Consider the following 14,137-nt stretch of genomic DNA (forward strand, 5'->3'; position numbering starts at 1 on the left):
AGTTTAAGAAAATAATGAGTATATTTATATGTTTTTTCAAATAAAAGGCTTAAACCAAACTGATTGACATAAACCTTACGAATAATTCTCTTGTTGTGCGTACTGGAGACCTAGTGACTCTTTGACACTAGGCCTTATACATTATTATGCTGTAAGAGCCACATCACCGTTGGAGGCGTTGCTTCTGGCCGCCTCAGAGACTGCATCCGCCATGTTGGCCCTAATGGTGGGCGAGTCCGGCCTTCTGGGGTTGGCCGACCCTCGTCTCCATGACACCCTCTGCCATCCATCTCTGGGGCTGCGCCTCCGGCTCGGCGTGTTCGAGTCTTCCTCCTCCGCCGTGATCCCCAGAACCTCACAGGTTTCCTGAAGCGATCTAAGTTGATGCATTGTGCCATTCCATCTAAAGATGAGGCGGAAGGGGTGGCCCCAGGCATAGGGTGTTTCGTGCTCTCTTAGAAAGTCTGTGGCGATCTTGAATGATTTCCGTTTCTGCAAAGTAATGGCGGACAAGTCCTGATACAGTCCCACAGAATGGCCACGGAAAGTGAACGCAGATTGTTTCCGGGCCTCAGCCATGATGCGTTCCTTTAGTGGGAAGTCCGGAAGGAAGGCCAAAATGTCTGGGGGGGTGCTGATGCTCGTCGTGGCGGGCCCACTCGGTACGCTCTATCAATCCTGACCGGGAATTCAGGCGGTTCACCCAGGATAGCTCGGAACAAGTCTCCCAGGTAGCCAGCTATATCTGTGCCTTCATCCGAGGACGGAACCCTCCAGACTCGAATATTGTTTCGCCGAGAGCGGTTCTCATTGTGCATTTGCAGATCTAAGTGCTGTTCTCTGAGGCGCAACACCTGCTGTTGCAATAGGACTAACTCCTCATCAATACGGTGGTTCGTGCCCTCCACTGTGGCCACTCGCTCCCCGATCTCTTCCACCTCTCTGCGCACTTCCTGAACCTCGCCCGCCACTTCCTGTTTCAGTGTCTGAAAATCGTCTCAGAGGGTGCCGAACAACGACTCAAGGAACGATCTGGTGACCGGTGGTGAAGGACTGGGTTCTTTGGACCCAGCGGTGCCAGGGCACAACACCTGAAACCTTCGTGGGTAACCTGCTCCGGCGTACAAGTCACAGAGACACGGGACACTTCCTTCGGCGTCAAAGAGTCAAGGTTTATTTACTGCAGGGAACACAGAAGTCACAGGAAGTACATCGAGTGTAGTTCGGGGAGACTGCTTCAAATTGTATTTGTGGATCGCTCCTTTTATACAGTTTTTACCCATAGGATAACATGATACACAATAGTTTACAACCTGGTTCCCACAAGTCGCTCTCAGAGGGGTCGCTTAGATCACTTTGAAACACACAAGATCCGGAACATAAGTGCGGAAACATTTGGCGATTCCCAACTGTAAAAACCCATCTTCCCACCATTAGCAAATTCCAATCAGCAGTAAAGTAGATCGAAATAGGAACGAAGACAGGTGCAGAGGAAGACGGAGACAGTAGGGAGATCGAAAAGGGTGTAAAAGGGGAGTGTCAAGAAGCACGAGATACAGGCATCAAAGGGACGTGCCTAATGAGATGCACGACTGAGACAATAAGCCCGTGCGGCAAGATGAGCCTCGAGCGGCGCCATCTGCCTTACAGTAGCATCCCCCTCGTCATAAAGACACTTACAAAGAACATGCGTCTTCCGCCATATCTTGGGAGTCCCAGGGTCGCGAAGCGGACAGCGTCCGTTCGCTGGCTACTTGAGGGCAAGAGACAAAATGGATGCCGTATCTAAGATGGAACCCGTGGGTACAGATGACAAACCCACATAACAAACGAACGGTTTAAGTTAGCACAGCGAAACTGCGCACACTTACAAAACTCGTCATTTGCGGTTCATAGATACTAGACTCGACCATATTCGTGCGAGTTAAAAACACCACTTACAATCGTCACGGAACCTCAGACGCTCCTTTTGCCCTCATGTAGGCAAGCACTAGTCGGAATCATATTTGATATTCATCAGACCATCAAGATGTCGTTGTAGCATAGCTCTGTCCAACCGAGTCCCCTTGGTAACAGATGGTTGTCTCATACACGTTGTAGCACAGAGGCCACATAAGGCAGGACCACACTGCACACAAAGGCAACACGTGAACAGGAACACTACCACAACCCCGATGATCGTCAGAATCTTCCAACCCCAAGTCGACATCAGGCCCCAAAACCAACCGAGTAGCGTCCAATCCCCTACATCCACGTGTATGGATTCGGAGATCTTGTGCAACTTCGAGATGGCTTGATAGACAGTAGGAGCATTATCTGGAATGAAAATGCAGCAGCTCGAATGGATCACTTTACATACCCCACCGCGATCTGCTAAGACAACATCTAAAACCATACGGTTTTGTAATGTCATAAGTCTCTCCGCCTGAAGTTCTGTGGTGATATTACCAAGGGCACTGGCAGTAATGTTAGCTGTCGATTCTACCACTCGAGTCAAATGTCTCAGGTTCCTACTATTAACCATAGGTCCCCAAAACGGGAGGAAACCCTTGAAAAAGTCTCCTGCCTCTTGACCGGCAGTATCCTCTTCGCTAATTACGCCTCGTACAACTCTAGTCTTATGATAATCGGCATCTACAGTAAACGTCGGAGGCAACAGATTTGCAACAAAACATGAGCCCATGAAGTCTGCGGGCAACCATGTATATGCACGATCATGACAGATGAAGTACGTACCCTTGGCAGCCAGAAGCACAGGGATCGGGGACATTGACAGAACGTAACTTTCAGTGCAAGCACTTACTCCAAGTGAGGCTTGCGAACCACGACCCACAAGACAAAGATTACCAGTGTGGGGTACGACCCATATTGGAGGCGAGCTTTTAAGCTGCTTTTCATTAGTGAACGTACTATATTCCCCTCTATCCGGTGCCCTATAGGCTTGTACCTCTGCCTTAGGGATGAGAAAAGCATCATAGATCTCATCTTCCAAATCCTGTATTATCATCGATACCACCCACTGCCACGAGGTAGGACCCGGTTTGGGGGAACGTTCTGGAGAGGGGTGGAAACCTAGTGCGCTTCGAAGCATTGTTTGGAATGCTCGAGCTGACCCTTGGGAACTATACGGTAACACCAGATATGGAATTCCCTTACCCGTAGTATGTGGCATCAACCCACACACCCAACAATTAGTAGTGTTAACCACTAACTGATGCTGATGGAGGAGCTGGATAAAGGAATTGTTGCGGAATTCTACACGTCTAGCCTGTTCGTGTTCTGGTAACATATAAAAGGAATGAGGAGAAGCAGTAGAAGTAATGTTAGGGTAAGGAGTAGGAGTAGGGGTAGGAAGTAAGAAGTAAGACATAGTGTAATACACCCCACCCGCCAAAAATGCAGAAGCAGTTAAAAACAAAACAAACAACTGGGATACAAAACATTTCGTACGACTAAGTTTCTGCAGCTTGACTCTATATGCCTGAGCTCCTTCCAAATCGTTCAGCTTCGAAAATGCCATTTCCCTACGACCGTCCGCAACGTTTCTTGACGCACTTCGTTCTGTGCAGCAATAGTCAATCCCCAGGAGTTCCTAGGAACCGACGGTCTTTAACCTAGTGTCAAGACCTACTGTCCAGAAGGAAGTACGCGTGCGGCCCTACGGCCCTCAATACACAATATGTATTTTATTTAGCACAAAAATCAGCTGTGGAAGGAAAAAGATACAAAAATCTTAATACACGTACAAACAATTTTCAATCATACGAAATGTTCAAAGTTGATCAGGGGAAACGAGGATATTGCAGTTATCAGTTTTTAGCAAAGCAAGAAAACAATTTTATTTGTCCTTAGTATGAGAACGCAAAGAATATCGATGTTTCCCGGGACGTGTCTGCACGTCGAACAAAGGATCTGTCGAAGAGACAGCGTCCTGCTGATCAGTTCGTTGGTCTGGTCTTGAGTCTCTTGCTGACAAATGTTCAACAGTGGCTTTCTGCTGCGCTGAGGGTTCTCCAACAAGCTGTGCGTCGCTAAAAGGTACAAACGCCGGCAATGTTTCTGTTTCTGTTGACGCAATGCCTTTCCTTACCCACGGGTCTGCCGACAAAGGAATAGGGACTCGCTTACAATGGGTAGCATGTACCCAATTTTTCCGCCCCTCAAGACGAACGGCAGTCCTCGTGGCCAGGAGCACCTGGTAAGGTCCGGTGAAGCGAGGGTCCAGATTGTTTTTTCGTGAAAAATTTCGGGTAACCACCCAATCTCCGGGCTGGAGCCGGTGGCCTGGACCCTCCGTCTGCGTCGGCAAGGCGTCGTAAACCTGTTGATGAATTAACCTCAGTTTAGCAGTCAAGTCATGTAAGTAATCAATCAACATCGGAAACTCAAGATCAGAGAATATTCCTGGCCTAGGAACCCCCCACACATTCGCAGGACGGCCGAACACTATTTCATAGGGACTGAGCCCTATTCGGGAGTGTACAGTCGCCCTAGTTGACAGTAATGCTAGAGGCAAAGCATCAGGCCACGAAAGTCCAGTCGTAGCTTGAATCTTCGCTAATTTTAGTTTAAGGGTGCCATTGTACCCTTCAACCAATCCAGCTGACTGGGGATGATTGGCGCTATGGAATTTCTGATTTATTCCAAGGCCCTTACACACACTCTTCATCACACTTCCAACAAACTCACTTCCGTTATCTGACCACACGACTCTAGGCATTCCATACCGAGGAAAGTATTCCTTCAGTAGGATTTTCGCAGTAGACAAAGCAGTATTGTTTTTGAGGGGATAGGCCTCGATCCATCGGGAGAATGCGCAAACCACAACCAAAACGTATTTCAGGTTATTGCATCGCTCCATATGGATGAAGTCCAATTGGATCACCTCAAAGGGATACAAAGGAGGAGCAAAACTGCCAGGGGGAGTTGGGGTTCCTTTGCCAGGATTGTACATTATACACACCATACAATTCTTCACCAAACGTTCAGCACACTTAGTAATTCCATCATTCTTCCACACATCAGCCAACAACTTGCAAATACCTTTCGCGCTAATATGTGCTAACCCATGTGCCATTTGCACAACGGCCAGTACATACGCATCAGGCAACATCCATCTTTTCTGATCTGACAAATCAATCCAGCAACCATTCACATCCAACCTTCCCGTACTTTCTTTCCACTTCATCTTTTCAGTGTCGGTGGCCTCATTCTGAATTGCTTTCACACTCTCTATAGTATTCTCACACATACTTGATTCTGTAGGCCACCTAACCGAATTCGTCACATACATTCGAGTGCTAAGGTTCCGGGCAGTCTCCTTAGCAATCTCATCTGCAAACGCATTACCACGACCAACATCATCCGTCACTTTACGATGCGCACTACATTTAACAATTGCAACTTGAGCAGGCAAAGTCAATGCATCCAAAAGATCGTTCACAAGCTGGCCATGCTGTATTTTCGTGCCATGTGACGTCAAGAAACCACGTTCTCGCCACAATCGTCCGAAACTATGCGCTACACCGAAAGCATACTGACTATCGGTGTACACATTCACACGTTTACCTTTTGCTAATACACATGCTCTAGTAAGAGCGATCAGCTCTGCAGCTTGGGCAGAATTCTGACTCAATCTCGCAGTCTCAACAACAGTATTCAATGTCACCACAGCATAAGCAGTAGTCACATCACCATTCGGCAATTTAAAACATGACCCATCCACATACAGGATGCCATCCGGGTCTTCCAATGGGGTGTTTTTAAGGTCCACACGACCTTTTGTTTCCTCCTCTGTCCGCAAGTAACAGTCATGTTCTGTTACTGCATCTGACTCTGCACTAATTGGTAACAAAGTTGCCGGATTTAGGACATTACAACGTTTTATCTGAATGTGGCTTGCCAAGAGCGTCAATTCGTACCCAGATAACCTCGCACTCGTCAAGTGCTGAGTTTTCGTACGGTTCAAAAGAGTATCGACTGCATGCGGAACCATCACCGTAAGCATATTATCCATGACCAATCCTGCTGATTGTCGGATGGAGACCGCAGCTGCCGCAGTTGCTCTCAAACAACTCGGCAATGCTCTAGCTACTGGGTCTAAGGTCGAGGAAAAATATGCACATGGACGTTGCTTACCACCAAAAGGTTGCGTTAAGACGCTTAAAGCACAACCTTCCCTCTCGTGAACATATAACGTGAACGGTTTACTGTAATCAGGGGTACCTAACACAGGAGCCGAACACAATGAATCACGTAATTCAGAAAAACTTTTCTGACATTCTTCCGTCCATGGTAAAGGAGTCGAAACATCCTTGCACGTAAGAGCCACCAATGGTTTCGCCAGCAATGAAAAATTAGGAATCCACTGCCTGCAGTACGATGTGATACCTAGAAAGGCACGCACATCTCTTTGGGTTTGTGGCACAGCCATGCGCGCAATCGCTGCAATTCTCTCAGGGGTCAATCTCCTTCCCTCCTTTGACAATAAGTGACCTAGGTAGGTTACTTCTTGACAACAATATTGGAGTTTAGAAGGTGACACCTTGTGGTTTAACTCACAGAGATGTTGCAGCAACGACACTGTAGCAATTTTGCAAATGTCCTGAGTATCAGCAGCCACCAATAAGTCGTCGACGTATTGGATTAAAGCCGCACCAACCGGCAACCTAAACGCATCTAGTTGACCCTTCAAAGCTTGACTGTAAATCGATGGACTTTCACAGTAGCCCTGAGGAGCGCGTTTGAACCGGAAGCTACGTCCACCAAGAGAGAAACCGAAAAGGTCCCTGCTCTCTTCGGCAATCGGGGTGCTGAAAAACGCATTTTTCAAATCAATCACCGAAAACCATGAAGCTGTAGCTGGAATCAGAGTCAGTAGCGCCGTAATGTCAGGCACAACAGGGAATTGAGGAACCACAATTTTATTTACCTCCCGTAAATCGATAACAAAACGATAAACAGGCGGTTTGGTAGGATCAGTACGTTTAAGAATGGGCAGTACAGGACTATTGCACACGTTTCCCCGAGTTTCTTCAATGACATCTTTCTCGATCAAATCATAGATGATCGCTAACAAAGCTCGTTCACCATCAAGGGAGATACGATATTGGGGAATACGTGGCAATCGCACATTCGATTTCAACTGAACAACATAAGGGGAGATATCAAGTAGGCCCACGTCATTTGGACCCGTCGCCCACAAAGATGCAGGAAGAGAACTCAATTCCGGTGGAAGCTTATCGAGGGACAAGTACATGGGAGAGACTACCCTCTCTCCTAACGTAAGCTTTACACCCGCAGGAGAACAATACAAAGTCGCATACAAGCGTTTAAGCAAATCCAGACCCAAAAGATTTTCGCCACAACCAGTAGACAAAATCAATGGAGCTTCGAGCTCACGTGGCCCAATTTTAAGGGGCAAAGGGCGCGAAACTGGATTGCTAACGGGGGCGCCAGAGAATCCAACGGAAACATTTGTTAAGCCAGACAAAGGTGCGCCAGGGAGTTTCGAATGCATGATAGAACTTTTCGCTGCACCAGTGTCCAACAGAAAAGGCTCAACGACGCCCGATGTAGCAACTGCGACGTAAGGCCCTCTCTGATCAACCGGAACTGATACCACTCCATCTCCTTGTCTTTGGCTGTCCTAGTAATTACTATCGTCAGGTCCCTGATCGACGTAATAATCGTCTACATTGTACTGCGCAGATCGTCCTTGCGATGATCCACGTTGATCGAAACAGTTATTAGAATTTGATGAATGGTCAGAGCGATCATTCTGAGCACCACGACCTCTACCACGTGATGCGTGCTGTGCACCACCACGACCTCCTCTAGACGAATTACCACCACTACGGTCATTTAAAGCAGGACAATTGAATTTAATGTGTCCCTCCTGTCTACAATAAGCACATTGATTGTACCCTAATGAAGATCTCTGAAAAGATGAATCATTACGCGGCTGCGATTGATTCGATTGCGACTGCGATCTATTCTGCTGAGGCGCATTCTGATTAGAACGCGGCGGATATGCTTGTTGTAACAACACTTTAGTTTTCAGCTCTTTCGTCTTTTTATCGGCACGGTCATTTTCCTCTTTTTCTCTATTTTCGTAATATTGTGCCGTAGCCAATATCTGAGCTGAGGTAGAAACGGCCCATGAACTTTCTGAATTTTTCAATTTATGGCTCAAGTCGGGCAATAAGTTCGATACGAATTTATCCACAAACAACCTCTGTCCACCCTCAGTACCCATATCCTGCCCACTATGATCGACGAATGTTTCCTCGAACCTCGTAAAGAAGTCTGAAACACTCTCATCTTTCTTCTGCTTACAGGCTGACAACTTGTCCCAATTTACCCTCATAGCTGGCATAAGCGTTTTCATTAATGTAATGATTCGCTGGGGAAGAAGTTCAATCAACTGATCGGGTTTAGTAGCAGCCACTTGTCCAGCGTCTGCCGCTGTAATGGCAGCCCAATCACCACCTAATTCATTCGCGTGATCTTGGTGACGAATCTTGGCCCATACCGGTTGCGGTACGACATTGCCAAACAACATGTCGATATCGGCCAGATTCATTATCGTAGCGTCTACGAGCTGCGATAATTCCTTATAATACCCAGCAGGATTCTTGCGAGGATCGGGCAAAGTTTGTTTCACCTGAAGCACTTCCGATCGTTTCCAAGGGAGGTGTATCCACACTCTCTGGAAATGTGCTGGTATTGGAGCATTAGCATTAGTATTATCAGCGGGTACCCAAACTGGCGGAACTTCACGCATAGGATATTGGCCAGACCCATCTCGTTGTTCAATGTCCTCAACGAACAATGCATGAGGAATAGGAGCGGGACGAAGAGATAGCAACCGCTCAAGAGCACGTCGGACATTAGTGTCGACTATCAGTCCAGTTGCGAACTGAAGCCGGAGTTCAGACAGGGCGGTCAGCACCTCGTCAGGCGCATTGGCCGCTATCTGATCATGTAAGAACTTGCACATTTCATCAAACACATATCTCTGAGTAGGTATGTTGAATTGATCAAACGTTTCGAGGACAACACGAGGTGGATTTCTAACAGGGTTTATCATCCAACCCATCGCCATATTGTATAGCGCAACACGTTCTCTATTACCAGGAAGCTGGCTACGTCTCTGTGGACCATCAGAACCTGCAGACCCAAAAACAGGTCCGAGCGACTGAAAGAAGTTTGTCGCAAGGGGAGAATCACGATTACGAGTAGAGGGAGAAGAGTAAGACACAGGACTAACAAGAGAAGGAGTAGAGACGTTAGCAGCAACAGGGGTTAACAACACAGGAGCAGTAGCGTGAGCAGTAGCGGGAACAGGAGTATGTGGAAGCGGAGGAGCAGTAGGAATAGAAATAGGCAAAAGAGCAGGAACAGTCGGAAGAGCAGGTGCAGGTTGAGGAACTGGTGGAGGAATTACAGGTGGAAGAACAGGTACGGCAGGGACCACAGGAGCTGCGGTACCCTGTACGTACGGAGGTGGCGACTTCATAAGATAGGACATTAAAGAATCCTCAACTGCCTCTTCCTTCTTATCCGACTCCGTAGGCAAAACAGGATAGCATTTGTCTATGGACATACGCTGTAATCTCTCAAACACTTCCTTATCCTTATCCTCCTTATCACGCTGAAACTGCTCAGCTTTCTTCACTATAGTAGCAACAGTATCTCGCTGACTACGTTTATTTTGTCTGATCTCTTTCTGTCGGGCTTCTTTGCGCCAGAACCGAAAGGCATCAAACATGGCCGGCCTTGATTTACGTTCGAACAACTTTATTTCCAAATTATCTAAGATCGACGCTTCGAAGCTACCGTGAGGTGGCCAACGAAGATCGCCGTCTTTCTTTGTATATTTGATCCAATAATCGTTAAAAGCAATCGGGCCTAGCCCATGTTTGCTATATAAGTCATATGTAGGAGTTCCAACCGGAGGTATCGGACACGAGTCCTCCAGCAGGGAATCCGCACCACAAGGTCTAAAGCAACTGAACAAAGTACTGCGACCAGGCATCTTGCACACTAGCCGAGTTTCACAAACTTCAAGGGTTACGGGATTTCGGGATTTACCAAGTCCCAGCAAAGAACTAAACCCTCGGTCTTTGGCGGCTGCAGTCGTCAAACAAATACAACAACAACAAAGTACGCTAGCAAAGTGTCACCGACAAAAACACTCACACAGCGTGTACAACAAAGACACCCGCTAAAGTGTCTACAACAAAAACACTCGCTAAAGTGTTTACAACAAAGACACTCGCTAAAGTGTCTACAACCAAGAACTCTGGGAGCGACCCACAAATACTTAACTCAAAGATCAATGGCGTCCTCAGGAAGGCCCGTCAATCGTCTCGCTATACCAAGGTCTACGCCAGGCGCCAAAACAGGTCTACAGTCAGGGCAGCAGTCCGTCGCAGCCGTTAGGAGGCGGGAATCTTCGCGGGAAAAGTCTTCGGGCCACTTATTTCGACAACAGGATCGATGAAGCGGGGTGCACCTTCCCTCGGAGATTTCACACGAAGTTCCTCACGATCGTCGGGCTTGGACCGGTACCACTGATGCAGCCCCACGTTGGGCGCCAACTGAAGGACTGGGTTCTTTGGACCCAGCGGTGCCAGGGCACAACACCTGAAACCTTCGTGGGTAACCTGCTCCGGCGTACAAGTCACAGAGACACGGGACACTTCCTTCGGCGTCAAAGAGTCAAGGTTTATTTACTGCAGGGAACACAGAAGTCACAGGAAGTACATCGAGTGTAGTTCGGGGAGACTGCTTCAAATTGTATTTGTGGATCGCTCCTTTTATACAGTTTTTACCCATAGGATAACATGATACACAATAGTTTACAACCTGGTTCCCACAAGTCGCTCTCAGAGGGGTCGCTTAGATCACTTTGAAACACACAAGATCCGGAACATAAGTGCGGAAACATTTGGCGATTCCCAACTGTAAAAACCCATCTTCCCACCATTAGCAAATTCCAATCAGCAGTAAAGTAGATCGAAATAGGAACGAAGACAGGTGCAGAGGAAGACGGAGACAGTAGGGAGATCGAAAAGGGTGTAAAAGGGGAGTGTCAAGAAGCACGAGATACAGGCATCAAAGGGACGTGCCTAATGAGATGCACGACTGAGACAATAAGCCCGTGCGGCAAGATGAGCCTCGAGCGGCGCCATCTGCCTTACAGTAGCATCCCCCTCGTCATAAAGACACTTACAAAGAACATGCGTCTTCCGCCATATCTTGGGAGTCCCAGGGTCGCGAAGCGGACAGCGTCCGTTCGCTGGCTACTTGAGGGCAAGAGACAAAATGGATGCCGTATCTAAGATGGAACCCGTGGGTACAGATGACAAACCCACATAACAAACGAACGGTTTAAGTTAGCACAGCGAAACTGCGCACACTTACAAAACTCGTCATTTGCGGTTCATAGATACTAGACTCGACCATATTCGTGCGAGTTAAAAACACCACTTACAATCGTCACGGAACCTCAGTGGTTCCCCTCCATTCGAGCTCTGCGATCCTCCGGCCGGGCTTGCTGATAGCGGCCCCCTATCTCCTCTTTGCTGGGATCTGCTGAGCATGTCGGGGAGAGTGCGTTCTCCCCGCTTGGTGCCCCTGCCCGACGCCATCTTGGATTGAGTGCGGGCCAGGTCTCCCGTCCCCTTCTACTCGATGCGTCTCGATCCGCCGTTGGTATCCTAGGTATCCTAGGGCAGACAAGGGACTGGCGATCGACACCGGTAACTGCACCAAGCACCGTCTGGGGATTGCACCTCTGGGTCCGTCACGCTAGGTACCAGACGTGGTCGCTATGACGGGATGCGCACTCCTCCTATAGGCCCCGTCGGTCTCCGTCTGTCGCAGCCTCCACCAGGCCGAGCTGGTATCACCTGCAATTGCCTCCTCTTTCTGCCTCCGATCGCTCCCGAAGGGAGAGACGTTGTGGATCTCTCCGGGAATGTGCAGGACTCTCCAGCCACGGCTGCCGACAGAGGCCTCTCAGGGCGTGGCCGCTATCATCCACGTCCGGCTAGGTTCGTTGTGCGTCACAGCGCCAATGGCCGAGAATCGCTCCGGGTCCGACCATACAAGCTGTGGGGCCAACACGGACTCCGGTTTTGCTGTGGGCCTCGGCGCTCACTGAGCTGTGGAGTCTCGCCACTGGAGGGGCTAGGGAGGGCAGGCTCCGCGCGAGGTCCCGGGCCCACACCTTTGCTGCTTCGATGCTCTCCCGGTGGGCGGTTAGGCTCGTAAGCTGGGACTCACGCGCCTCACCCTGCTGTTTTCACGGGGCCGATTTGGTGATCCCCCCAGGCACCCAGGACCTCTCGGTCAAGGCGCTGCAGTATCTCCTCCGGTTGCTCACTCCAAGCGGCGATGGGCGCGGCGTGCGTCCGGTCGACGTGCTCTGGGGTCGGTCTCCTCCTCTTCGTGCTTCCCGGGCCGGACCTCCAACACCGTCCGACGGGCTGTCCTGAGGCTAAACGGAGGCTAGGACTCGACCAGCGTCGTCTCTGCAGGCTCCTTCGCTTCTCCCCGTGCCGCTAAGCTCCGGAGGGGGGAGAAAAGGCTATATTTCAGGGCTCGGGCCTAGTCGGGTCGGGGAGCTGCGAGAAGAAGCGTCCTCTCACTCCGCCATCTTGGCCACGCCCCTTTAACCCCTGCTTTTAATCGCACCCGATGGTGCTTCTGGGTAAGACCAACCATTGCTCTGGCTATAGACCTCGAGAAAGGGCGCCCCATGGGAATGATGCGCAAAGCAAAATTTAGCTGACCCACCAGAACTTGTAACTGATGCAACGTCACCTTCGGACATGCCAAGGCTACCTTAATGGCTAGGGAAAAGGCTCTTACTTTATCCATTGGCAATCTACATTCTCCCGCTACTGTGTCAATTTCGATGCCCAAGAAGGACATGCACGTGTCAGGGCCGACTGTCTTGCTCGGTGCCAGCGGCACTCCAAATTCCTTCAACCTAGCCACCAGCTGACTCAGGGCCAAAGCGCAGGCATCTGAAGACGCGGGGCCCATCACCATGAAGTCGTCTAAGTAATGCACCACATCTGTACATCCTGACTTTTGCGAAAACACCCATTGCAGCATGGAGCTAAAGGTCTCAAAGTACTTGCAGGAGACCGCACAACCCATAGGCATACATCTGTCGTAATAAAATTGCTGTTGGACCTGAAAGCCTAGCAAATGGTAATCCTCGGGGTGCACCGGCAACAAGCGGAATGCTGACTCAATATCGGTTTTCGCTAGCAACGCCCCCCGGCCTAGCTCCCTCACTTTCTGAACTGCGGCATCAAAGGACCAGTACATCACTGAGCATAGTGCCGGGTCGATGGCATCGTTTACCGATGCACCCTTCGGTGCAGATAGGTTATGAATCATCCTGAATTGTCCCGGCTCCTTCTTGGGCACTACTCCCAGAGGAGAGCACACATAGTTCTCCCAGGGAGGAGCTGGGAAAGGGCCTGCTACTCGGCCTAAGGCCCGCTCTTTTTCCACCTTTGTGGCCACTACTGAGGAATGGATTCTCGCTGAAACTTGGTTCCTACACTGATTAATAGGGGGGACATGAGACACTGGGATACGAAATCCCCTGGAAAAACCCTCGAACAACATCCTAGCAGCTGCCTTGTCTGGGTACCTGTTCAACCAAAAAATCATCTTCTCAATATCCACTGGAGTAGGTAGTTTAGACTTGGGGAGGATTGATATCCTTAGGGGCTGTACCCCCCCGTTCTTTGGTTTTCTTGTTGCACTTGGATTCGGGATGGGACGGGTGACCGCAGTAGGCGCATGCATGCTTAAACTTGCACTGCCCGGGGGGCCATGTGCACCCTTTGCCATTGAATGCCCAGCATGTACCTTTCTTCTCGCCCAGCCCTCCCTGGGAAGTCCGAAAAGGCTGCCTAGCTGGGTGTTCCCTATTGCTCACGCTCTCTAACCAGGCATTGACCTCAACCTGATCCCAACAAATGGAGGGGTTTTCTTCCTTCGCCTAGCGAAACTCCCTATCATATGTCAGCCAAGCTGAACCCCCATGAGTGGAGTGGGCCTTCACGATCTTATTGGTATAAAACACCAGCGGAATCGCCAACTC

At 49.4% G+C, this 14,137-nt stretch overlaps 1 protein-coding gene across 1 annotated transcript; it reads right to left on the minus strand.

The window, feature by feature from the left end:
• Positions 1–590: 590 nt before the first annotated feature.
• Positions 591–13,839, minus strand: LOC147727417 (uncharacterized). Its single transcript, XM_086963630.1, has 2 exons — positions 12,733–13,839; positions 591–986 (listed from the first exon to the last, which is right to left on the minus strand). Exons 1-2 carry the CDS (start codon positions 13,837–13,839, stop codon positions 591–593), a joined length of 1,503 nt encoding a protein of 500 aa, XP_086819756.1.
• Between the last annotated feature and the right edge of the window lie 298 nt (positions 13,840–14,137).

This window comes from Lissotriton vulgaris, chromosome 3_1 (assembly GCF_964263255.1).
Source record: "Lissotriton vulgaris chromosome 3_1, aLisVul1.2, whole genome shotgun sequence".
Lineage (NCBI taxonomy): Eukaryota > Metazoa > Chordata > Amphibia > Caudata > Salamandridae > Lissotriton > Lissotriton vulgaris.

What these genes read in the sequence shown, in the direction of transcription:
- LOC147727417 (XM_086963630.1), bottom strand. Translation starts at nt 13,839, where the DNA reads ATGCATGCGCCTACTGCGGTCACCCGTCCCATCCCGAATCCAAGTGCA. An exon ending in GGTCTATAGCCAGAGCAATG is followed by an intron (nt 987 to 12,732) that starts GTTGGTCTTACC and finishes GACGATTTTCAG; the next exon opens with ACACTGAAACAGGAAGTGGC.